The sequence below is a fragment of the Panthera tigris genome, chromosome A2 (assembly GCF_018350195.1).
Source record: "Panthera tigris isolate Pti1 chromosome A2, P.tigris_Pti1_mat1.1, whole genome shotgun sequence".
In the NCBI taxonomy this organism is placed as follows: domain Eukaryota; kingdom Metazoa; phylum Chordata; class Mammalia; order Carnivora; family Felidae; genus Panthera; species Panthera tigris.
In genome coordinates, this window is record NC_056661.1 from 151,159,668 (window position 1) to 151,186,644 (window position 26,977).

Consider the following 26,977-nt stretch of genomic DNA (forward strand, 5'->3'; position numbering starts at 1 on the left):
CAGAATCCAAAAATGCATAAGGCAATAATGGTGTGAAAATAAACATGGCCATCTTATTAAAATGGAGAAATGTAACCCCACTTTATTTGAGAAAAGACTGAACGCATGAATTACCAGCTGTGTTCCTACTGAAAAGCTTGTGTGCAAATTATGTGGAGGTAACTCTGCATCCCCAGGGAACAGACTCAGTAAGAAAGAGAGTCTGTGTTGGGTTTAGATCAAGAAAATAAAAAAGTTAAGTATTGGCCTAACAATAAATGGCATTACATAAGAAACATTTCCTTAAATGGCTTTAGCTCTCTACATAAAACAGTTTAAAAAGGACACATGTACTTTCTTAAAATGTGGGTATTTAAGAAAATTCACAAAGCTATGTTTCATATTGGTCATTGTTAGTTTACCATGTTACGTTTCAACTCCTTTTTCCCTTTTGGTTCACGATGGCTCGCCAAGGTCTGGAATATTTCAGTAGTGCTCCACGTCCCTCTGGAGAGGGAAAGGACACCACGTCTGTCCTAGTCATCCACTTACAGCTGGGGGAAAGCTGAGTCCCCTGCTCACAGATGTGCTCCTGTCACCTCCTGTTTCCTTGTCAGAGATTCAAGAACAAATCAAAGTCCCCTAAATCCAACTCCCCTTTCCAACTCAGTAAATTGAGCCAATTAGGCAAAAACTGTCATCACCATTCTCTAAACCCTAATCCAATGAACAGAGGAATTTTTTTTTTTTAATTTTTAAATCATTCATCTTATTGGCGTCAAAATGGACAGAACAAAGACACCTTGCCCAAATAGGACTCACATAGTTCTATCACTGCAACTGCTAATAATTTTACAAAAATAACTTTGTAAAATTTGATAGTAAACTTGAGAAGAAGAAGTCCCATAAGATAAACTTTTAGTCCGAGACTAGTAACAGTGTTTGGATGATGAAGAACAAACACAAAACAATTAGTTAAAATAAAGCTAAAAAGAAAAAAAAAAATGACAGAAGTAAAAGAATGGTTTCTGCTGAGAACTTCATGACAGAATATGAAAATAATTTGGGGTGCTTTTGCCTGGGCCCACTGTCCACTCTCTTCTCTCTTTCACTTACCATATTACAGACCAAGCCTCTACCAAAGGCAGTATTTTAACATTTCATAAGCCAAGAGCCTCTCATCAGGAAAACATGTTAATTGTTTTACTTTGCCTGAGCAACAAAATATCATCGGGCCAAAAGATTTATGTCCCAATTAGAGAACATAAATCAGCTCTCGTGAGAGCAGGAGAGTCTAAATGATGAAGAAAAAGAAACTAATTACAGTTCTCTCTGTTACAAAGCTGAAAACTTTGGCCTTTTTGTTCCATTTATAATTCTTCTAGCACCACTCCCATTTTAGTCAAATATCTTAGGTACAACTTTGAAACGTGCTGAACTCATTTTTAGAATTTCATTTTCTGACACAAAATGTGATGAGGGCTAGGGATCAACCGAGTGCAGCAGCAACATGGAATTCTTCTTTCTCCCTTTAACAATGTATTCCCTTTCCATTTCCTGTTAGTGTTTCAGGGTGTCATGACAGACCAGGAAAGTCAATCACACTGGTATAATTACATTAAAATTCTCCAAATGAAATGTGCATTGCAGCTTATTGCTACCTGAGCACAACAATCCAAAAGAAACACCCTGTTGGCACGCTCAAAACAAATGTCTAGATTTCTTTGTTATTGATATGTTCTTCCCACTCCATGGTGGAATATATATCAGCTGTTATTGTAATACTGGAGTGAAAGGTTTCTCTTTCTTTCTGAAAGCAGTAAATCTATTAAAAACTCTGCAGACTGTAGTTTATCTACTATCTATCTATCTATATAGATAGATATACACGTATGTATATCTACAGTAAATATATATACATATATATACATATGTATATATATATATATGTGTGTATATATATGTATATATATATACACACACTACTTTCCGGAAGTATTTAGGGTTTTTTTCCTACATTTGTAAGTAAATCTTTTCCTCACAAAGACTAGCAAAATGACTCCCCTCTCCTTCCATTTGTAGTCTGTATTTCTATAGTCGTTTCTATTCCAATAATGTTTTAGAAATTCATAGATGAACAAAAATTTAAAGGTCATATTGTTTGACCACCTTATTTTACAGAAATTGAATTCGGGTCCAGAGAGGTCAACGACAAATTTGTTGTACCCATATAGCTAATACCAACAATTTGCTATAAATAAAAGAGCAATGTTCTGCAGCCCTTCTTCTACCATTTAATAAAAAAAGATTTTAAAGAACTAAACCATCAATACAAGTCAGATACACAAAGTTCAATCTTTATACAGCTGGTGATAGGTAAAGAAAACTAAAATGTAGTCAAATTTATCTAGTATGATGCTCTTATGGGCTGGGTTGGGCACCCCTCCCCCCCCCACATTCATGCTCTGAAGTCCTAACTCCAACCCCTCAGAATGGGACTGTGTGTGAAGAGAGGGTCTTTAAGGAGGAATTAAGTTAAAACAAGGTCAGGTGGGTGGACCCTAGTCCAATCTGACTGGTGTCCGTATAAAAAGAGATTGGGACAGACACACACAGAGGGAAGACTGTGGAAGACACAGGAAGACAACCTCCAGCTGTAAGTCAAGGGGAGAGGCCTCAGGAGAAACCAAGGCTGCCAACACCTTGATTTCAGACTTCTGGCCTCTAGCCTGTGAGGACGTAAATTTCGGCGGTTTAAACCACTCAGTCTGTAGTACTTTATTATGGCGGCCCAAGCAAACTACACGAATGCCTACTAAAGAGAATCACTAGGAGAATGAATAGATTTTATTTTGACCCTACAACTACTGCTTATAAAAGGTAACATAAGTGGAAGAATAAGAGGCGTCTAATGCATCGCTTTCCAAAATTCCAACCTGGCTTGACATCCCTATTTAGGATATTCAGACCTTAATTTCTGCTTCTCCTAAAAGTCAAGGTGCATAGAATAATCTAAATATATATAGAGTTGTGTTTCTTGAACTAATGTTACTGCTAAGGTCATTTTTTAATTTTGATTGCTTAAAGTTTATTTCCATTAAACATACAAACGAAGGAATTCATACATTTTCCTCCTCCTTTGTCCTGCCCAATGGGCCTGGGGCACACGCCGCACCCGAACCTTCCTGCAGACTCTCCCCTTGCCCCTGAAGCCTCGTTAGGCCCTACACCTCAAGCCAACAACACCTGAGTGAAAATTCCCTTAAGTTCTGAAGTGACCTTTTACTTTACGAGAAGTGCTGACTCCTAAGTGTAAGACTGTTTCTACGCCTACGCAGACATGAATAATTCATCTCCGAAAATAAATTTTAAAAGCAACGAGATATAATTTTAAGTGTTGAGGGAGTCCTAAATGTATTATGCCTTACATAACTGTACCAGAGGCTGCTGTCTGTGTTTACCTCTGCTAAGAGAAGAACACAGGTGCCATCCGCCCCCCACAGCTGCGGGCATGACCCTTCCTGAGGAGCCACGTTCCCAGACCAAACGCCATCACTAACACGTCTAAAAGACTCTCTGGGTTCCTTAGCTGTACTAGAACTTATTTTTAACCAGGATTGTCATTCTGACGTTTTTCTTATAACACTTGAACTGCAAACCTGTAACACTAAAGAGTCACACATTTGAAACACTCAAAACTGAATTGTAAGTCATCACTCCTTTCCAAGTTTTCTTTGAAAAAGGAAGAAGTTTGCACAGCATGATTGAATAAAATATATAAATCATATCTACGAAAACAAACACACACACACACACACACACACACACAAGAAAATGATCAGAGGTTATTGCAATAGTAGAGTGTAGAGTCTCAAATGCTGTCTCCAAAGCAGAAAGCCCTGGGTGTTAACTTTATTACTTTCTAGCATACAATCTTAGTTAAGTTTCCGAAAACTTCTTATTCTCAGTCTTGCCAACCATGGAATGGGAATAATGGCAATTGTCACCACAGTTATCGAGATGTTAAAATTGATCACAAGCCAAGGTGCTTATTAGCATAATATCAGACACATGTTATCTTTCTGGCTAAATGAAAAAACACACTTGAGTTCTTGCTGAGAGAAAGGTAAAACTTCCATTAAAGGTACCAAAACAGTACAGGGCCTGGCCTCCTGATCAGTCTTAGGATAAAGGATGAATGTCCCATGAAGAGTTTTGCCTACTTCAAGTCTCAGATCCCTTTGGGGCAGATTTTCATAGAATCTAGGGTCATGCCCTGAATTTTAGCATAACATGACTTCAGAGCTGATAGAAATCCAGGGGAACAACTGCATTTCTTTTTTTAATATTTGAAAAAGCAGAATGCAAAGAGGTTAACACTTGGTCAATGTCATACCACAAAAAGAGAGCTCCCCCTGACACCCAAAAGAGTAGAATGTTACCATGGGGGTGCTACAAAATAAGGAGGAAGACGCTCCAGTTAGAGACCTGTGTCTGTTCCTGCTGCCCCTTTTCTTTAAGGCACTAGGCCACTCTGGCCATGTGAGTGGGAATAAAACCTCAGTGGAGAGGGGCAACTCTTGGGGGAAAGTTGCAGAGTGCAAGGAAGAAAGCCACCACCACCGGTGCTGCAGCCTGGGCTCAAGTCTGACAAGTGACAGGAGGGGAAGCTCAAGCAACACTTCCCTACCTTTCTTTGGAATTCTCAAATTGGTTTATCTGTTTTATGCAACCAACGGAGGGGGTATCATAAAAAGAAAGGAAAACATGACATTTTGACATTATTGAAGGTCAAGAAAATGGGTACTGGAAAGTTAAATCACTCAGAAGATAACCCAGAAAATGTGAGTGGGAGCAAGAGAGAAGGCCGATGTTAGCAGTTTCCTCTGCTCAGTGGTTCAGAGAGCAAACAGCTTTGCATTGCAGAAAGCCTCAAGCTAACTCTGTTGCTTCCCTTTCTGACTCTGAGATTCGGTAAATGGCATTTTTTCCTGTTCTGTGCATGTAGCAATTCTCTTGTACCCTTTTTAAAATATGAACTTTCGGATGCCTGGGTGGCTCAGTAGGTTAAGCATCTGACTCTTGATTTTACTCAGGTCATTATCTCACGGTAATGAGACTGAACACCCACTGGGTGTGGAAGTTGCTTATGATTCTCTCCCTTTCTCTCTGCCCCTCTCCTGCTCAGGTACACCCACACTTTCTCTCTCTCTCCCTCTCTCTCTCCTCTCTCTCTCTCTCTCTCACACACAAATTAATTAATTAATTAAAATAAATAAAATAAAATAAACTTTTAAGTTTTCTCCCTTTAATTTTTTTTAAAAAACTTTTAAATGTTTATTTATCCTTGAGAGACAGAGAGAGAAACAGAGCATTAGCATGGGAGGGGCAGAGAGAGAGGGAGACACAGAATCCGAAGCAGGCTCCAGGTTCTGAGCTGTCAGTGCAGAGCCCAACTAGGGGTTCAAACTCATGAACCATGAAATCGTGACCTGAGCCGAAGCTGGATGCTTAACGGACTGAACCACCTGGCGCCCCAATTTTTCTCCCTTTTAGAAGTAATGCATGTTCATCAAAATCAATCCAAAAATACAGGAAGTCAATAAAATATTATCTATAATCGTGTCACTCAGAGATAATCACCCCAGGATACAGAACAACAAAAGCATCAACAACAAATATATTCGTAATTTCTTGAGTGCTTAGGCCCTTTTGCAATCCTCACAATTGGTTTGGGGTCCAGAAACCACGACCTAAAAATTACATTCTATGCAATCAGAATCGGGACAGATTTCTGCCCCAGACATGAAGCATCATTCGGGAGGCTGCAATGGTCCAGGACTACTTTTCATCCTGAGCTTCTCAAGAAGATCTGTGTGTCAGCCACCATCAACTGAATTCATTCTGAGGCAAAGTATGTATGATGGATCTTCTTGGCACCTTAGAGGTAACCCTCACAATTTACAGAGGCGTACATGTAAATTCCTACTTTGGCAATGTTTTTGCTACTCCCTGATAGAGTCTAGTATGTAGCAGAGTGAAGTTTATACAAAGAACCAAGGAAAAGAGAAAGGGTCTAAATAAAAACAGGTCACATCTTATTTTCTAATTAAAGGTCCAATATTAAACAAACAAAAGAAACAAACACATTAGATAGTGCATTAGACAAATTCATAAAAGTGTTAAAAATTTTTTTGATGTGACCAGTTGGAAGAATAGAATTGCAGCATTTTTAGAAAAGCACTTCAAAAAATCATCTAGTTTGCTTTGCTGGCCAGCATGCAAATGTTAAACCACCTATGACCAGTTTGTGTTCTCATCAGTCATGAAGGTTGAAGATTCTTGGCTCTATCCTATAATAAAATTCTTAAACTCAACCCAAAAGAGAACCATAAAAAAAAGGCATATCAAAAATATTTCTCTTTCTCTTAGTAAAACTCCCTCTCTCCTTGGAATAAAAATCAATTTACTTTCATCCTTTACCATGAAGACTTCATTTACTGAAACCAATCTTAGAATGCTGAATCATATTCAGCTTGTAGTCAAACATGACAATTCATGCTTTTTCCATGGGTCTGTGTCCAACTCTGCCTTCCCAAAGGTAACCAGCAAAGCCACACGACTTAGCAGTGGGAAGTATCTTGTTTATGTTTAAATTGTAACTGTTGTGCAAGATGGCATATGACACTTAAAATATGTTGATTGTAGTTCAAAATACAGTGATTTCTCTGCAGATTTGTTTTGCTGAGTTTAGCTATGGTACTAAACTGCAGTGGGAGAAAAAGGGATACAGTATCACAGCTCTCTGCAGTAGAGAACATCTGGTTCTGGGTGAAGTGAATATGCACACACGATTCTTTCTCCAACCCCCGCCCCCTCCCACTCCAATGAATACAGCTATAAAATCTGGCCAGAATTCATAAAGCAGCTATTTGAGGATCTGAAAAGTAAATGATAGCAGCAGACTAAAACCTGAACTTAAAATACTATCAAATGGTGGTAAGCTCTTCCTTCTTTTTCCCTGCAATAAACCCTGGTGTGGACTCCCAGGCAGCAGAAAGCTTGACATGAACACCAAATTGAGGTAGAGCAAGCCCCAGGAGAGCCCTTGAGTTCTGGCTTAAGGAGAAGGGACTCTGAATGCACAGAGAAACTCAGGGACATTTACCCTTCACCATTTTCCTACACACCAGCATTCACACTGGGCAGTGGCATTGACAAAAGCCTTCAGGTGCTTAAAATTGTAATGGAAGAGAGCTGTCCTCTCTGATAAAAGGAGCATGATCCCAAGAGCATGGGATAAACCAATTGCTTGTATTCCCTCTCTTTCTGCCATATCATTGCTTGGTCCTGCACGTTAACACAGTTGCAGGAGGTATGCAATAGAGCAAGGTAGCTAAAACTTTAGCTTTCTGGCTGAAAGACCAAAATGAGGAGCTCCAGAGAAGAGGAAAGTACCAGGATGACAAAGGAGAAGGAGGGCTCAGGAAAACAGCTCCATAAAGATGTTCATGAACTCTCAGGTTCATCTCTAGGCTGCCAATGCGTGAATCTGGCCGTCAGCATCTATACCAAAGACTTTAGGAATTAAACTACAGAACAGATCCTATAACCAAGGTCCCATAGTGGCAACTTGGTGGTACATACACCCCAGACAGATATAAACAGCACTGCAACGGCTTCGAAAACAGAATTAACATTGTAGCCACAACTCTCAGAAGGTAAGTCAGACCTTGTAGCCTGAACTCAACTGGGTCAATTGATTACTTAAATAATTAAGCTTCTTCTTTAAAGAATTGGGGGGGGGGGGGGGGGAGAAGAGAGCAAAATGGACCCAAAGTAAACAGAAAAAGAAAATAATATAGGGACATAAATCAATGAAAATGCAAATAGAAAAACAAGGGTGAAAAATCAACAAAAACAAAAGCTAATTTTTTAAAATGTTTTATCTTTGAGAGAAAGAGCACGCGCACGAGTCAGGGAGGGACAGAAAGAGGGATGTAGGGTCGGAAGCTAGCTCTGTGCTGACAGCAGTAAGCCTGGTATGGGGCTCAAACTCACAAGATATGAGATCATGACCTGCACCAAAGTCGGATGCTCAACCGACTGAGCCACCCAGGTGCCCCAAAAGCTGTAATCATCAGGACAGCATGGTATTGGCACAAAAACAGACACATAGACCAATGGAATAGAATAGGGACTCCAGAAGTGGACCCACAAAATTACGGCCAACTAATCTTTCACAAAGTAGGAAAGAGTATCCAATGGAAAAAAGATGGTCTGTTTAACTAATGGTGCTGGGAGAACTGGACAGCAACATGCAGAAGAATGAAACTAGACCACTTTCTTACACCATTCACAAAAATAAACTCAAAATGGATAAAGGACCTGAATGTGAGACAGGAAATCATCAAAACCCTAGAGGAGAAAGCAAGGAAAAACCTCTCTGACCTCAGCCGCAGCAATTTCTTACTGGACACACCTCCAAAGGTGAGGGAATTAAAAGCAAAATGAACTATTGGGACCTCATGAAGATAAAAAGCTTCTGCACTGCCAAGGAAACAATCAACAAAACTAAAAGGCAACCAATGGAATGGGAAAAGATATATGCAAATGACATATTGGACAAAGGGCTAGTATCCAAAATCTATAAAGAACTCACCAAACTCCACACCCAAAAAACAATCCAGTGAAGAAACAGGCAGAAGACATGAATAGACACTTCTAAAGAAGATATCTTGATGGCCAACAGGCACATGAAAAGATGCTCAACGTCACTCCTCATCAGGGAAATACAAATCAAAACCACACTCAGATATCACCTCACGCCAGTCTAAGTGGCTAAAATGAACAAATCAGGAGGCTATAGATGCTGGAGAGGATGTGGAGAAATGGGAACCCTCTTGCACTGTTGGTGGGAATGCAAACTGGTGCAGCCATGCTGGAAAAGAGTGTGGAGGTTCCTCAAAAAATTAAAAATAGATCTACCTATGACCCAGCAATAGCACCGCTAGGAATTTACTGAAGCGATACAGGAGTGCTGATGCATAGGGGCACTTGTACCCCAATGGTATAGCAGCACTTTCAACAATAGCCAGATTATGGAAAGAGCCTAAATGTCCATCAACTGATGAATGGATAAAGAAACTGCCATTTATATACAAAATGGAATACTACTTGGCAATGAGAAAGAATAAAATATGGCCTTTTGTAGCAACATGGATGGAACTGGAGAGTGTTATGCTAAGTGAAATAAGTCATACAGACAAAAACAGATACCATATGTTTTCACTCTTATGTGGATCCTGAGAAACTTAACAGAAGACCATGGGGGAGGGGAAGGGAAAAAAAAGTTAGAGAGGGAGGGAGCCAAACTATAAGAGACTCTTAAAAACTGAGAATAAACTGAGGGTTGTTGGGGAGGTGGGAGGGAGGGGAAAGTGGGTGATGGGCATTGAGGAGGGCACCTATTGGGATGAGCACTGGGTGTTGTATGGAAACCAATTTGACAATAAATTTCATATTTTTTAAAAAATGGATCTTTTACTAAGAATGTCAAGGGGAAAAAATACAAATTACTAATTCCACGAATAAAAGGGAACTATCAATGCAGATCCCAAAGACATTAAAAGCATAAATACTACCAATAATTCTATATTTCTTAACACCTGGAATGAAATGGGTAACTCCTGAAAAACTTCAATAAACTAAAAAAAAATGAACAAAACAAACAAAAAAATCCACTAAAATTCAACTACAATGAAATAGATAACCCAAGTACTCTTATAAGTCCTAGAGTAATTGAACTTACCATTAAAAAGAGTAAAAAGAAATCATGAGGACTAGATGGTTTCTTGGAAAATTCTAACATACATGTAGAGGATAAATAATTCCATTTCTCTCTAATCTTTCCCAGATGTCCTAATAAATATACTTTAACAAATAAATCTACAACAAAGAATCATACTTTATGGTGAAAAAAAGGAATGATTTCCCCTCATATAAGAAGCAAAGCAAGGATATCGACTCTATCTATTCATATTCAGTATCATATTAGCAATAATAGCTAGTGCTATTTATTTATTATTATATTTTTATTTATTATATTATTATATTTATTGTAAATAAATAAATAAATGGCATATGGATTGGGACAAAACCACTCCTATTCACAGATGACAAGAATGACTATGCAGAAAAACCCAAGGGTGCAATCTAATTCCTTGTAATAAAAAGTGATTTTAGTAAGGCCACAGGATACAAGGACAATACATGAAAATCCAATGTAGTTTTACATACTAGCAATCGTAATTGAAAACTAACACATATCTAACACAGGCACATATGCAACAAAATATATACAAGATCTGTATGTTGAAAACTATAAAACAATGATGCACAAAATAAATAAATGGAGAGACATACAGTATTCATGGATTGGAAGTCTCATCCTGGTAAAGATGTCTATATCCCCAAATTGATCTATAGATTCAACACAATAGGTAAGTTTATTCTAAAATTTATATGGAAAGGTAAAGAAACTTGAATAGCCAAGACAACTTTTAAAATAAAAAATAAAGTGAAAAAATAGCACAACTTGATTTTAAGATTTAACATAAAGATACAATAATCAAAAGAACATGGCATTGACAAAGGCACAAATATATACATCAATGGAACAGAACAGAGAGTACAGAAATTGATATCTATCCATCCATATATATCCATACCCCCCCATATATACATCCAATTGATTTTTGATAAAGATGTAAAGGAAATTCAATGAAAAAAAAAATAGTCTTTTCAACAGATGATGCTAGACCCACTGAATGTTTATATGTAAAAACAAAATAAAACACTAACCTAAACCTCACATCTTATACAAAAATTAACTCAAATCATAGAACTGAATGCAAAACATAAAACTACAAAACTTCTAGAAGAAAGCAAAGGAGAAAATGTTTATGACCTAGGATTGAACCAAGAGTTCTTGAACATAATACCAAAAATACAGACATATGAAGAAATCTTTGAGAATTTGGACTCTGTAAAGAGAATGAAAAGACAAGACATGTGCCAAGAGAAAACATTTGCAAAGTACATCTGTAACAAAGGACTTGGATCCAGAATATGTGGCAAAATCTCAAAAGTCAAAGGAAAAAAAACAACTGGGCCCAATTTAAAAACAGGCAAAGGACTTGAGCAGATGTGTCATCAAAGAGTATAAGATAGATGGCAAATAATGAAAAGACACTCGTGACTAAATGATTAAAATTTTAAAGTGCTGGCCATACCAAATGCTGGCAGGGATGGAGACAAACTGGAACTCTCTCTCTCATACACTGCTGGTAGAAATGCAAGATCTGTACTCTAGAAAATAATTTGCCAGTTTCTTATGAAGTTAAACATACACTTACCATATGACCCAGGAATTCCCTTCCTAGGTGTTTAACCTAGAGAAATGAAAATTTATATTTACACAAAACTTGTTCATCAATGATTAGAGCAGCTTTATTCACAATTGCCTAAAACTGAAAATGACCCAGATGTCCTTCAACAAGTAGATGGGTAAATAAATGGAAACATCCATACAACAGAATACTGCTCAGCAATACAAAGGAACACAAGATTAATATATGCAAAAATGTTGATAAATCTCAAAGATGTTATGTCGAAATAAGCCAATTGCAAAGGGTTACATACTGTACGATCCCATTTATGTGGTAATCTCAAAAATACAAAACTATAGTGATTAGTGGTTGCCAGAGGTTGAGATGGGAGATGCGAGGATTAGACAGATTTCTTGGGTGGTAGAATGGTTCTGTATCCTGATTAGGGTGTTGGCTATATGAATCTATATCTGTCTTAAAACTCCCAACTGTATGCCAAAAAAGTCTATTTCAGTGTACATTGATTTTAATACTAAAAAATAAAAACAAATGTAATCAATACTCAGGTATTCACATGGAAATACAACCAGAATCTGTACTTGAATACTTGTCACGTGGCATTGTAATTGTACTGTAAGCAACAAACTAGGTCTATCCCTGGCATGTCCATTTCTCTAGGACAGAAACCCTAGCTTTATAATCTCTGTATCTCCAGTATAAAGAGAACTCCTGGTATTGAAAGAAAGCACTCAATATTTTTTGAAAGATGAAAAGTTGACTAAATTAGGCATAAATGGTTTACATTATTTCATTTTGGTGGAGAAGAACAAGTATAAAATGGAATTTAATAAGAAGTCACTAAAGGATTAAAGCTTTAGAAAGACATTTTACAATTACACACCTTTGTGTTATTTTTGGCATTAACTGAACAGAAGCTAGTAGTTGGAACATTTAGCATGAATATTCATGATTTCAGTGTGCATATGTGCCCTTCAGTGAGGACTTTACTATGAAGTCAATTACAAAGAATTTTTTCAATTGAGGTATTGCCCTAATAATTCATTAAGCTACATGCACAATATGTGCAGTGAAGTATTCTATTTGCTTTGGTTTTTAAAAATTTTTTAATGTTCGTTTTTGAAAGAGAGAGATAGAGCACAAGCAGAGGAGGGGCAGAGAGAGAGGGAGACACAGAATTGGAAGCAGGCTCCAGGCTCAGAGCTGTCAGTATAGAGCCCAACACGGGCCCGAACCCACAGACCATGAGATCATGACCTGAGCCGAAGTCAGACGCCCAACTGAGTCACCCAGGCGCCCCAGTATGTCGTAATTCTTAATAATCCATGCATTACACTGTCACCACCATAACTTTCTTCCAACCAAAGAAAAGAAAAGAGAAAAGAAAAGAAAAAGAAAAAGAAAAAGAAAAAGAAAAAGGAAAAGAAAAAGAAAAAGAAAAAGAAAAAGAAAAAGAAAAAGAAAAACAAAGTTATTAGAAAGCTAGAGAGAAAGAAAGATCATGCAAGTTGCTTTAGGAAACCAACATTTCCTACAGGAACAGTAGAAAGAGAGGCTTCTCCCCAGAAGGGATCATCTACAGAAGAGTTTTTCTCTGCAATAAATGGCTGACCAAGAGTCAAAAAAAAAAAAAAAAAAAAAAAAGACAAGCTGAGAGTTCAAGATACTGGGGCCCTGAGTTTCATGAGGACTAAAGTAACATCAATGTGATTATTAAACACTGCTGAAAATACATAAGAATGGGTCAAAACTGTTAACCACTGCCATAATATATAAAGACACAATACTTATTGTTGTTCTTGGTTTTTTCTCCCAAGCTCCTTGACAGTGTTTTTTTACATGTCCTTTAAAATGTTCTATTTTAATAAATTTTTATTACAGAAATATTTCAGAGACACATAAATCTAACATCTATAATACATAATATTTGATATATCATATATAGATATAAAATATTTTAAATATTTAAATATTTAAATATTTAAAGTGGCCACACATAGGCACTCTGCCTGATACACCCAACCAAAACAGGACAGTTTACCTTACTGTAGTAGTGTATGTACCTACAATAAGAAAAAAAGAGCCCCATTTAAATTATATAACTAAAACTTAAAACACGACCCAAACTTAAACTGTAATAGAAATGTGACTAATTCTACACGCACCTCTATTGTCGACATTCTTGATTCTTTGAACACTATCAACAGAGCCACTGAAAATAACCACCGAACCCCATTCCTTAGACTCCAGTTTACTGAAGAAGCCTTTTGTAGAATGTAGGCTATACCCCAGAATAAGCTCCAAATTGAAAATTAGAAGTTATTTTCCTCTTTCTCTGACCACTCAATTTTATCTTCCATGAAGGCAATGTTCTACTGTGCCCACCATTAGATTCCAAGCACAAAACAGTGGACAGAGAGCAAGTATAAAGTAATGCTTTTGAAAAAAATGTATTGTAATAAGTGAATAAATAAATGTGTATCTATAAGACTAGGACTGAAGGTAAAATTACATGATTGAACTTTAGGAATCACTTTGGCATATCCCTAGACGTTAGATATTGTACAGTTCAACGTAGACATAAATTCTTTCTTTCATTCATTCTGCCAACTGACAACTCTGTTTGGTTTCAGAATACTTTGCGTTAAGATCTGTGATCAGGGCTGGGGACACGAAAATTCAAAAAGGATATGGTCAATGATCTCAAGTAGCCTAAGCCTAGTGTGCGACATATGCACACACATACAGAGCCAACATAATTAATACCAGCCTGTTACACCTTGAGAGCGGTAATGAGTATATCAACAGTGAGGTCCAATGAGAAGGTAACTAATGCAACAAGAAGCCACAGAGAATTCTTTGAAGAACCAATGATTCGACTAGGGCTTAAGAAATACATAGGATCCTCATAGAGGAAAGGAGGCAAATTATAAATCGTCGGAGGTTTGATCTTTGAAGCCAGACCATCTGAGTTTGCAACCCAGTCTACCCCTTGTTGGCTGTGTGACCTTAAGCAAGTTAGTTAACCTCTTTGTGCATCAGCTTCCTCACTACAATACCACAGGTGGCAGAGGGCTGTGGGGGGTGGGGGGGAGAGGGGAGGGGGGTAATTAGTTAAGTAGTTAACGTAAAGTGCCTGTAACAGTACCTGAACCTTAACAGAAGCTACGTATGTGTATGATAAATGAAAAGAAAGGGCAACAACATAAAAAAGAAGTCCCGAAGTGCTAAAAACAATTTTTGTCCCCAGAAAAAAATAAAAGCATAGAATACGTTAAGTATGAATTACTAACTATGGATAAAGTGTGTTTCGCTAACTCAGTGACAGTTTGGGGCCACTGATCTTTTACTTCAACCATGGATCCTCAACCCAAATAAGGCCCAGATGCCTGCATGCACTCAAAACTCCACACAAAATTTTAGGGGTCCATTCACAAATTAAGGTCGGCAGGCACACCTTCGACATCATTTTCAACATCATCCCTGAGCTATAGATAACAGAATGATCTGTTGCTCTCACAGACTTTCCATCAAAAATCATGCTTAGGATGGAACTTTCTACAACCTCATGCAATTTTGGCCCTAACTTATCTCATCAAAAATTTAAACCTGAACCCTTAGAGGACTGAGACAAATAGAACACAAAGAACTAGACAGCTCCGTCTCAAATCACAAAGGGGTAATGAGGACAATTAGGGTTGGCGGGTCCTTGTCTGAGTAGCAGACCTGTGAGGGAAAAGGAGGCAGGTCGTCTAACCCTGAGGAGGTGATGAGGGTGCTCGACAAGGTGTAGAAACAGACCGGCTTTGTACTCACGTGGTGAAGGAGCCAGGGGGAGCAGATACTCTCCGCAGGTCGGCAGCTGGCACCTGATGGATACTAGAGGCAGCAGGGAATGAGCAGCGAAGACAGTCAGCACAACAGCGTGGACAGACAGGGAACAAGCCAGGAGAGAGAAAGAGAGACACACAAAATTTAAACAAAAATTAAATGAGCGCGTCACCAAACAGTGAGTGAAAAGAAAAGGAAAGTCCAGCCAGCCACGGACATAATCCAAAAAGCCGGTGATAGCAATGAAGCCAACAGGACACAGGGCAAGGGCTGGCTCTACGGCAAGCCACAGACTGGAGCGCAGGGCAGGGCGCGGGCAGATGCATCCGAAGCGTGGACACTGGGCGGGGCTGCGGGCAGGAGGCATCGTGGTCCTCTCTCGCTCTAGGTCATTCGAGACATCCAACGAGAGGATGCGCGCACGTGCACAAGTACACACACACACACATACACACACACACTCACTAGAGAGGGGGGTAGGCTGGCATAGTAAACTCATCTTTGAGGAGAGTCAAGGTAAATTTAATCCTTTACCATAGTCCTCATGATTCCAAAGTCTGTAGGAAACCTGTGTCAAAGTACAACCATCTTGCAAAGAGTGGCTTGACAAAAACTTTAACGACCCTGAAGGTAACACCAAGAAAGCCTAAATTCATCACGGTGATGCCAAAATTTCACTCTACTCTTGGTAGAAGAGTGAAACCACAGACGTCCCCCTTTTCTCTCTTCTTTTATAAAAGAGAGAACCTTTGGTTGCTGTTGGAAAAGATGAAATGTAAATTTGAAGAAACTAAATAAAAAATGTGTTGTCACCTTTACATAGCCATTCTCTCTACTCTCTTAGACGATTTGAAGAGCTTCAAAGGAACTGCAGCAGACACAGCTCCCTGATCCCTGTTTTCTGCTGGGTACGCAAATTCTCGTATGAAGTCCCATGAATCAACTCCTTGTTTTCCTCAAAGGACTATCGGTTACAACCAACAATACTTTTGAGCAGCCAGGATGATGGAATCCAATCAAATGCACTGCCCAATTCAAAGTTCACCAACTAGAAATCTTGCCCCTGAATAACATGATTGCTTTTCACAGTGTAGTCTTAATTACCATTGAGCTCAGGATTAGAGCCAACTTAACATCTCCTTTACACACCTGAGAAATTTGAAATTTCTAATCTCTTTCACAGGTGCCTTTCAAACAGTATAATCAAATTTATCTGGCCACCATGTTACTAGTACGTGAATATGAACCTAGATAAATCTCCTCTATTACTTTTTTTGGGAAAGATACGTATTGCAGTTCTCACTTTATAAAATGAGATATGTTTCTGTACCAGTGGGGTGGGGGGTTGACTGAACACAATGGAGCTAGCCCTTCAGTTTCTATGTAGTAATAGCAACTTGGATTATTTTTGGGGGGGGAATAATTTTCTTTTTTTTGCCTAAGTGAAGATCTAATGGCATCATGAGGGCCTACTTTAACCATTTCTCATGGGAATCTGCCCCTCATCCGTGCAAACCAGATCTTAAAATTCGTATGTATCATCCATTTATTAACATCAAATGTTATCAAGACATTATCTCTATTAGTTTTAGATTCATGGGTTTTAGATTTATGTTATTTTAGAAACAATCCTGGACAAATGTTAACAGATACAGTATTAACAGAACTGATCCATGTGCCAGCCATTATTTAACACATAAACATGTCTCAGACATACTGGTAGGCCCTGAGGACCCAAAGAGGAAAACTCTAAGCAGGGTAAAGAGATAAGTCAACCAAGGACTACACTGTTATTGGTAAATGGTGTGATAAATGTAACATAGAACAGGAGTATCTAATGGCTAGAAGTAGATAGAAAAGAATTCTTAGGGAAAGTTATACTTCAGTGGAGTCTTGAACTTGAGCAAGAGTCAACAGACAAAAAGGCAGAAAGGAAGGTACTGCAAGAAAGGCATCAGAACTGCAAAAGTATGATGATGCACGAGGCAGGCCACTGCTCCAGAAGAGCAATGATCTCTGGAGCACAGGAAGAGAACGATGAAGACAATGATCACAAGGGCATGCAAAGTTAAGGAATATAAGCTTAACATTTCTAGAAAGATCCTTCCAATCAGTCTTTTGGAAAAAGTATTGTGTGAAGGGCAGGGACACTGGAGACAAGGAATTATGAGCATAGTTTAGTGATGCTGTGAAGAGGTAGCTTCTACAGCCTTTGAACAAAAGCCCTATTCTACTAGCAGAGGAGGTAGGTGGGTTAAAGACATGGGAAATAAATAGAAGGTAGACCTCTAAGGCCACATGGGGTGTGTAACAGTGCAGGTGATTGTGACGACTCCAGGGGCTCATTGGCTGATGAGCAGAGAAAGAAAATTACAAGCGCATTTTTAGCCTGCAGCCTGAGGTTGCTAGCGGATATCCAGCTAAAGATGTCGGCTAAGATATCTGGGTGCGAGTCTTAGCTTCTAAAGGAATGCCTGGATAGAAGACATGGATGTGAGATCTATTCACGTATAAGTCATAGATGACATCTGGGGTATAGATGTGATCTCCCAGAGAAAAGCAAACCGGTGAGGAACACCATTGCTCAAGTGGAAAAGGGAGCCAGTTGTTTAGGGAACCACAATGCCTCCTTCTCCAATATTTAGTTAACTCCCTAGCCCATCACACACGGAGGTTTCTAAACAAATTCTCTACATATTTTTAACCAGTTTTCTTTCTTCTGAAAACCAGTTTTCTTTCTTCTGAAAGAAGACAGGCAAATGGAACAGAAGAAACAGATAATCCTAGTAAACAATGAGAAAAGGAGAAAGAAAGAAAGAAAGAAAGAAAGAAAGAAAGAAAGAAAGAAAGAAAGAAAGAAAGAAAGAGGGGGAGGGAGGGGGAGAGAGAGAAGAAGGGAGGGACGGAGGGAGTGGGGGAGGAAATAAATATCTCTCTGCCTTGGCTGCAGAAGTGAACTTGGCACAACCATGGCTGAAACACAAAAAACCTGGAGGACTCAGAAGGTTGGAGAAAACTTGTAGAAAGGTCTTATTGTCCAGACAACCCTCACACTGGAAACTCTACTTTGGAAATCCAGCAGGAAAGGTCAGATTTGAAAACAAGGGTTTCTAGTAAAACAGGCACAAGAAATCTAATTGCAGAGGGTAAGCAAGAGCACTCGAGGCCTTAGTGAACAAGTGTGACATGATAACTAGGTGTTTTCCTTTGAAAATGTACTATCTGGATCGATTTTCTAAAAAATATAGTGTTCTGATAGTTATTCATCCTAAGTAGTAACAAATACCTTTGTTAAGTTTTACAAGTATCCTTTTTGGAACTGAAAAGCAGGCGATTGCCATTTCACATAGATATTTCCAGAGGCCTGAGGCTGCTTACATGGACACACCACTGCCCCCTGGTGGGAAGTCATTATTTTTGAGTTGAGGTTGTTTCTTGAACACCCTCACAGCTAAATCGATGCCGTCACATCATCTGCCATATAAACTCTAAGTACAAAAAGAAAACAACTATTCATATTTGTTTTTGTATGTGAAGAAAGCCCAAATGAATTCTTAACAATACAGTGGCTGAGCAAATACAAATTCTTTCTCAGCTCAAGGGCAAGAACTATTTGAAACTAGCACCTGGAGACAACTTCACATCTGGTAAGGTTATTAAATACAGCACGGCCAGGCATGAGAATGGGAGGCCTTTGCCTGTAGATATTAAGCACTTTTAGTTTTATTATAGTTCTTAACTATATACAAGTGACCCAAAACGACCTGAGCTGCCATACTATCTCCGAAATGGCTTTTCATTTAGTTTTCCAAAGCTTTCTCCCAGACTAATGGTTCATGGATGGACTTTAACGTTTCCAGAGAGAGTACGGTCAACCACATATCACTGCTGACACCATACCTTTTTAACATACATACTTGCCAGTTGTATATTCAACCTAATTGAAGGTAAAGGCAGGGAGAAAACAAAGCCATCAGGAATGAGCGAGGGGTTTCACCAGCTGCAAAATGTAAATGAAATAAGGAATCCAACTGAACAAGTTGTCTGGATAATGATCTGAGCAAAGTGCTGAGTGACTCTGATGTTCAGAGTGACTCTGGGAAGGGAGGAAGCAGAGGAGAGAGGAGCTCTCATTCCAGCCTCAGACTTCAAAGCAGATGCCAAAAATGCAAACACTTTAAGAGACCTGTCTAACGCTATTTCTCAACATATGCCATCTGAGGAAGAGAGGTGAAGTCAGGTTCTGGCAGTGAGCTACGGCACCTGTGTTATTGGCTTATTCTAGGCATTTCTGAAGACTATCATCGTGATTCCATAAATACGTGGCAAAGCATACCCTTGCTTCACAGGCACTGCAAGAAGCCAGCCATTCAATACAAATAGGTAACCATGCATCACAGGCCACAAACAGGAGTCGCACCTTGGAGGGTCCCTCACTATGACAGAGTGATGACCCAAGGCTGAGTCTGAAAACAGCCTTACCTTGAGTTAGATTAGGCATATGGGCATTAAATATAGAAGATACTCAAAAAGGGGCCCCAAGTCCCCATCCTTCTCCATCCCAGACAGACATCTCCATCAAAAACTTAAAGGGTGCTATAAAATGAATATACTCAAAATATCTAGTTATTACCACCTTATCTCAAATCAGCTCATCAACACACCTAAGGAAAGAAAGGGTCCAAGAGGGATACATTTTATTTAGGTGTTGAATAGTGAATTAGGTTATATTTAGACAATAGGATGCCACTCAGAACAGCGAAATTGAGTTGAAGCACCAGAGGACTCAGGACCCCAAAATGGGGCATCAGGAAAGTGATAAGTCACTAACAGGCAGAAGGGAATACAACGTGGAGAGAGGTGAGCTCCAAAAATCCAGCTCTGCCAACCTCCCCACTATTGGGGAACCCAACACTCTCCAAGTGACCTGGGTAAAGAGAAGGCCAACACCATGCCTTCTTAAAACAAAATGGAACATGTTTAGGTTGATGCATTTTATGACCCTAGAATCACTCTTTAATGATTTTCTGCTGTTCCCAATAAATATACAGCAAAGTGATCAATGAAGAAGAGTGATCTATCTAGTATTCAATACAGCAATTGGTTCTACAAGAAGAGTGTGGTCACTGTGTAATAAACATGAAGAAAAATATGTGAGAGAGACCAGGGAACTGCTGTTTCTTGGACTTTGTTCCTTTCTCAACACAGTAAGACCCCTAGACCATGCACACGCCTGGCGTTCTACGATCTTTGTGTTCACAAAGGTAGGCAAGGGGCAAACTCACTCATTGAGTAAAGGCATGGATGTTCTCCTCTTGCTCTTCTGCACCATGTTGGCTTGATTCCTCAAGGAGATCCGAATCATAGCTGGGGCCAACCTACAGGGCTCCCCATCCACTTGCATGGGGATGGGTTTGTAAGTGAGCAGCACGACCTCCCGACACTGGTGTAGCCTTTCCCCATGGCCCCCAACTTGCAGGGCAGCCTGTAAATTCAAGAGTCAAAAGGAAGCTAGAAGTCAGTTCTTAAGAGTCAGGAAAGCTAGAAACCCCAAGTCCTCTCTATATAACCAAAAGGCCTTTGATAAACATGTTGAAAATTGCTAGCCAGGAGCAGAATGGGAAACCTTGGATAAATCACCTTAACAAAAATAAACTAAAATTTCTAAACTTTTGATGAGCTTGACCACAAATTTTCATCGATAGCCAAATTTCGGTATTAATTTAATCATGTTACTTTAACACAAAAGTTGTTCTTTGTGTTATCTAGTCAGTCCCACTGAATAACCAATATAAGGAGAAAAAAGAAAATAAAACAGATAAAGCACAGTTTAAGACAGCTTTTATACTATGTTTAAATATGTGTATATTATAATATATATTATTTAAATATAAATACATAATAGTTACATAACATATATATGTATGCATAACAGGTATACACAAACGTGCTATAAGATGTAACTATGTATTATATATTAAATATATTCATACTTAAATATGCAGCCCACCCTTGGTTAATTTGCAAACGTGGGCAGGCTTTTTTTTTTACCTAAAACCTCCTTAAGCGACCTCCAGTCTGTATAAGATCTATAGAATGCAAAATAATATTAACTACTTGATTAAAAGCATTGTGAAAAGTATAACAGCTTTGAGGATCAAAATCAAACACAGAGTTCAGTTCACCATTGTGGCCACAGAATGGAAAGTCAATCCAACACTAAAAGCCTATTGTTGAGAAGAACAACAAATCAATAGAGCTTTCCCTCATTAGTTAAAATGTATGTGCGTGTTATATATTTTATGTCATTATATTATATTATTTTTATGCTATATATTTTTATGTTATATATATTAGTGTGCGTATGTGTGTGTGTGTATGTGTGTGTGTGTGTGTGTGTGTGTGTGTGTGTACACACTGTACACACACACACACACACACATATCTCCTTTACCCTTTTAGGGATGAATGAAAATAATACATGTTTGGTTGTAAAAGAATCCACAAAGTATACAATCTGAATACACATTGTGTATCTCCATCCAGATCAAGCTTTAGATAATTTACAAGTTCATATGTGCTCTTTCTCAGTCTTTTTATACCCTTCCCACCAACTAGTTAGTAACCAATACCCTGACTTCTATTACCATAGATTCAATTTGTTTGAAATTGAACTTCATACGAACCATACGAGATGACCCTTCTGTCTCTGGCATCTTTTTCTCATCATTATTTTTGAGTAATATATAGCAGAATGTATTTATTTACTCTTTTGCTGATAAACATTTGGTTGTTTCCAGTTTGTAGCTATTGTTGACGTAAACTTTCCTGTATGAATCTCTTGGTAGATACATACTCTCTTGGCTACATACATGAGAAGAATTGCTATGCCACTAAGTTTAGATGTATAGTTAACTTTGGCAGATACTGCTAAATAATTTTTCACTAAGGTTATATTATGCCTTTTGAGTTACCAATTTGTTTATAATAAATAGAAAAAAGGATTTTAATACTAACTTGCTCAAAATCTAAAAGATTAAAACATACAATCAACTTGTTTCCATATGTCTCTTTTCTGTGAATGAGGGATAAACTTTGAACTGAGACTTGTGATGTCAACTTCCCCTTATTTGGTTGCCAGATATTCATATTTATCTGATGCTTTGAATTTCTTTTTTTCCATTTGCATTAATTTGAACAATAGAAACCTGATTGTCTATAAATGCAAAGAGAAAAGAAGCACAAAGGGACAAAAAGTAAAAACTGAGAAGAACTTTTCATTGATCACCTTTAATGTTAAAAGCATTCCATTGTGTACTTTGCATACAATTTTCTCAAACTGGTTGAGAAAACTAGAAAAGCAGAGCAGAACGCAGTGAGAATTTAGTATAATTCGTCTTGGCCTATCACCCAGTCCTTTGTTATTCCGCTGAAAGTTTTTCTTGGCTGTACTCAAATGCTCCACTTAAGTCAATGGATCAGAGTCACTATCTCATCTCCAGAACGTTTCCAATATATTCCCCTTGACTTCAAGTACTTGCAGCTGAGAATGTATCTCTTCATCCACTGTTCTGGAAACATCATTTTCTTCTTCTCTCTACCCTCCCCCCTCCCTCACCTTGACTAGACCTAATGACAAACAAAAATGCAGGACCTTCCAGGTGAGAACTTAGTCCTCTGAGTTTCACAGAATTGAAACTGTTTCAATTCTGTTTTAAATACTTCCGAACCCCTTGGTATGTAGAAGGCATACACAGTACTGTAGAGCACTTTTAAGTCATCTTCTCAGCCTCAAAAAAAGAACACAGCAATACCACAAACATGTAAATAGCTGTCAACGGCTGTCCCGCTGATATTTCAGAATCAATCCAAGATCACTGCACAGGCACAAGGGGAATTACAGTAAAGAGCTTTTTGGAATAAAAACAGTTCTATTCCTGTTAGCACAGCCACATTATTTTTGGAACAAGTTAGAATAAAGGCAATATTTTAAATACTTATTAGAAATAGTTATATTTCAGGGTGCCTGGGCGGCTCAGTCAGTTAAGTGTCTGTCTGACTCTTAGTTTCGGCTCAGGTCACGATCTCACGATTTTGGGGGTTCGAGCTCCACATCAGGCTCTGTGCTGGCAGTGTGGAGCCTGCTTGGGATTCTCTCCCTCCCTCTCTCTCTGCCCCTCCCCCACTCATGCTGTCTCTGTCTCTCTCAAAATAAATAAATAAACTTAAAAATTAAAGAAAATGAAACAGTGGTTTTTTTTTCATCACTCAGAATGGTCTAGGCTTAACCACAAATACCCCCATAATTTGCTGGAGATAATTATTTACTAGTAATAATATGGTGGCTTATTAATGACAGACATTCAATTATTTGTTCAATCCAGCATATATTACTCCTGGAAAACTTCCAATACTGCCTTTCTGATAGAATAGGACTTGACAGGAAAACAAAGAAAGCCCCTGAACTAAGTGCATCCACTTACCTCCATTTATCGCCCTGTGGCCCGGACCATGACTTTCCTTCATGCCACAGGTGTATGGCTTGAGACTTTTGGTCTCTCCACACTATCCCCATAATACTTGCCTCCATCTTCCCCCAAAAGCCTCACCTTCTTTCTTACTACTCAAGCCCTTATTCTACTTGCTGTCCGATGAAAATCATGGACAATTCTGGGTTGACAGGGGCAGAGAAGAAAACATAAAATACTTAGGAACAACTTTAGTAAAGCATATGCAAGAACCTGAAAACTTCACTGAAACTAGGAAACTGTAAAACTTTGCTAAGAGAAATTAAACAACAGCTAAATAAATGGAGAAAGATAGGTCTGTAGACTGGAACACTCCATACTGTTGTTAATATGTCAATTCTCCCTAATTTATAGATTCAAAGCAGTCCCAATTAAAATCACAACAGATGTTGGCGAGGATGCGGAGAAAGAGGATCTCTTTTGCATTGTTGGTGGGAATGCAAGCTGGTGCAGCCACTCTGGAAAACAGTACGGAGGTTCCTCAAAAAACTAAAAATAGAACTACCCTACAACCCAGCAATTGCACTACTAGGCATTTATCCACGGGATACAGGCGTGCTGTTTCTAAGGGACACATGCACCCCATGTTTATAGCAGCACTATCAACAATAGCCAAAGCACGGAAAGAGCCCAAACATCCATCGATGGATGGATGGATAAAGATGTGGTGTATATATACAATGGAGTATTATTCGGCAATCAAAAAAAAAAAATGAAATCTTGCCATTTGCAACTACGTGGATGGAACTGGAGGGTATTATGCTAAGTGAAATTAGTCCATCAGAGAAAAACAAAAATCCTATGACTTCACTCACATGAGGACTTTAAGAGACAAAACAGATGAACATAAGGGAAGGGAAACAAAAATAATACAAAAACAGGGAGGGGGACAAAACAGAAGAGACTCATAAATATGGAGAACAAACTGAGGGTTACTGGAAGGGTTGTGAGGGGGGGTGGGGTAAATGGGTAAGAGGCACTAAGGACTCTACTCCTGAAATCATTGTTGCATTAGATGCTAACTAATTTAAATGTAAATTTTTAAAAATTAAAATTAAAATAAATAAATAAATACGTATCCAAAAATTAAAAAAAAATAAAATCCTATCAGGTTTTTTTTTTTTTTGCAAACACAGTCAAACTAATTCTAAAATTTATTTACAAATACAAAAGACAGAATAACCAAAACATTCTTAGAAGTGCAAAGTGAAATGCTTCATATTACGAGTATGAAGGCTTACTCTAAACCCATAATAATCAAAACAGTGTGGTACTACCATAAGTGTAAAGAAATAAGTCAATGGGACAGGATAGAGTACAGGAATAGAACCACATACAACCGAGGGGTGAAGGCAACCAAGGTAATTCTATACACAAGTCTAATCAACAAAGAACGCTGGAAAAAAAAAAGGATTTCTAAAAACTAAATCTTGAATCACTTACACAATCCACATAAATTAATTTGAGTTGAAATACATACTTATACATAAAAGGTAAAACTATAAATCTTCAAAAAGAAAACATAGGAGAATATCTTATCTTGGAATAAGCAAGGTTTCTTAAAAAGGGCACAAAAAGCCCTAATGTGATATATGCCTGCCTTATAAAACTAGAATTCAGAAGAACTTCTTCATCAAAACAAACTTAAGGAAATAAAAATAGATGGAAAATCTTTTGCACTAAATATATCTGTCAAGCAACCTGTATTCAGAATATATAAATAACACCTGCAATTCAACAAGAAAAGACAAAGAGCCTACTAAAATATGCAAAAAAACCACACTTCGAAAAACCATGCAAGGTAACAATAAAGTTGAACAACAATGTGTCCTTACTCTCATTTTTTTGCTGTTTAGGAGGACTTAATGGACTATACAAAACATACATGATTTCTTTGTTTCTCTCTAGGGATGTAATTTTATTCTCATTTCTTCTTCTGTTTCCTCAAGTGCAATATTCTAATAGCTTTTCGTTTCTGTTAACACATTTCCAGCACCTGTGGGATATTCCTTCTTACCAGGTACTCTCCCACATTGCTATTGGGCAAGTAAACAATACAACATTTCTAGAAAGCAGTTTTATAACCATTATTAGAGGTTTTAAAATATTATGTCGTTGACTCAATTTCTTTTGCGGGGATATGTCATAAGACAATATTCTAAAATATGAACACAGGTCTATGAGTAATTATGTTAATTACAGGATTATTTATACCACCAAACATCCAGAAACTTAAACATTTCATAAAGGGGTCTTTCCATAAAGGAATAATTATTATATAAATTGAGGTATTTATGTATGAAAGAGTAGTCAGCCATTTGTATTATGGGTTTTACTTATAATAACATGATTTCCTATATATTTAAAAACAGAAATAAGGCAATTGGAAGAAAATGCATCAAAATGTAAATAGTTACAGATCATGTAATTATGACTAATATTTTTACTTTCAGTTCTTATGTATATTATCAAAATAAGCAAACATTTGACATTTTTTCATAAAAAGTAAAAATTATACTATCTAGTATGTGTAAAACTTCAGCCCTGGAAATTTCTCCATGTAATTTTTCTCGAGTAACTTTTTGTATTTCTAATTCATAAATATAAAAGACATCACATATTCCAATTTCAATTAACAAAAAGAAAGCTGGCTATACTTTATTTAAAGCTGAGAAGACTGAAATCTTTGGATTTCACACTGCATAGCAAATTAGGCTACCAGCTCCTCAATCTGAATAATGAATGCTTTGAACTATCTTAAAGAGTTTTAGATTACTTAGAAACAGACTCAAGATGAAAAGACCTTCAAAACCACAAAGGCAAAAAAAAATTGTGGTGGAAATAAATACAACTTACAATGCCTGGTTATGGTCTGTGGAGAACCCAAAAGGTAATCAGGTTACCAAGCACCCAATGAAGAATCATCATAATTCGTAAGAATGCATTTCAACCAGGAGAGTGACTTGAAGACTTAAGCCATGAAATTTGCAATTGGAAGATAAAGAGTCTAAAAGAAACGACATCTATTCCCATCTAGTAATTCTATTTGAATCTCTCATCTATTCAAGTGCCACTCTGAATATTTTAAAATACACAAAAAAATATACACATATACCCAAATAACCACACTCTTCTGTTTATACGATCATCTTACACACATGTAATTTTCAAATAATTTATGTTCTTCTTAGAAACATAATCAGTATAATAGTTTCAAGAAATGTGAAACTA

General features: G+C 37.9%; 1 protein-coding gene across 2 annotated transcripts in view; it reads right to left on the minus strand.

The window, feature by feature from the left end:
* DGKI (diacylglycerol kinase iota) overlaps positions 1-26,977 on the minus strand; it is a 442,717-nt gene that overhangs the window by 137,662 nt on the left and 278,078 nt on the right. Inside the window, exons 20-21 of one of the 2 annotated variants that reach the window (XM_042977422.1) lie at positions 20,504-20,703; positions 15,204-15,266 (exon numbers count right to left, since the gene is read on the minus strand). In XM_042977422.1, the coding sequence (XP_042833356.1) occupies positions 15,204-15,266; positions 20,504-20,703 (263 nt within the window). The remainder of the gene's footprint in view (positions 1-15,203; positions 15,267-20,503; positions 20,704-26,977) is intronic. The other variant, XM_042977425.1, reaches the window with a different exon arrangement.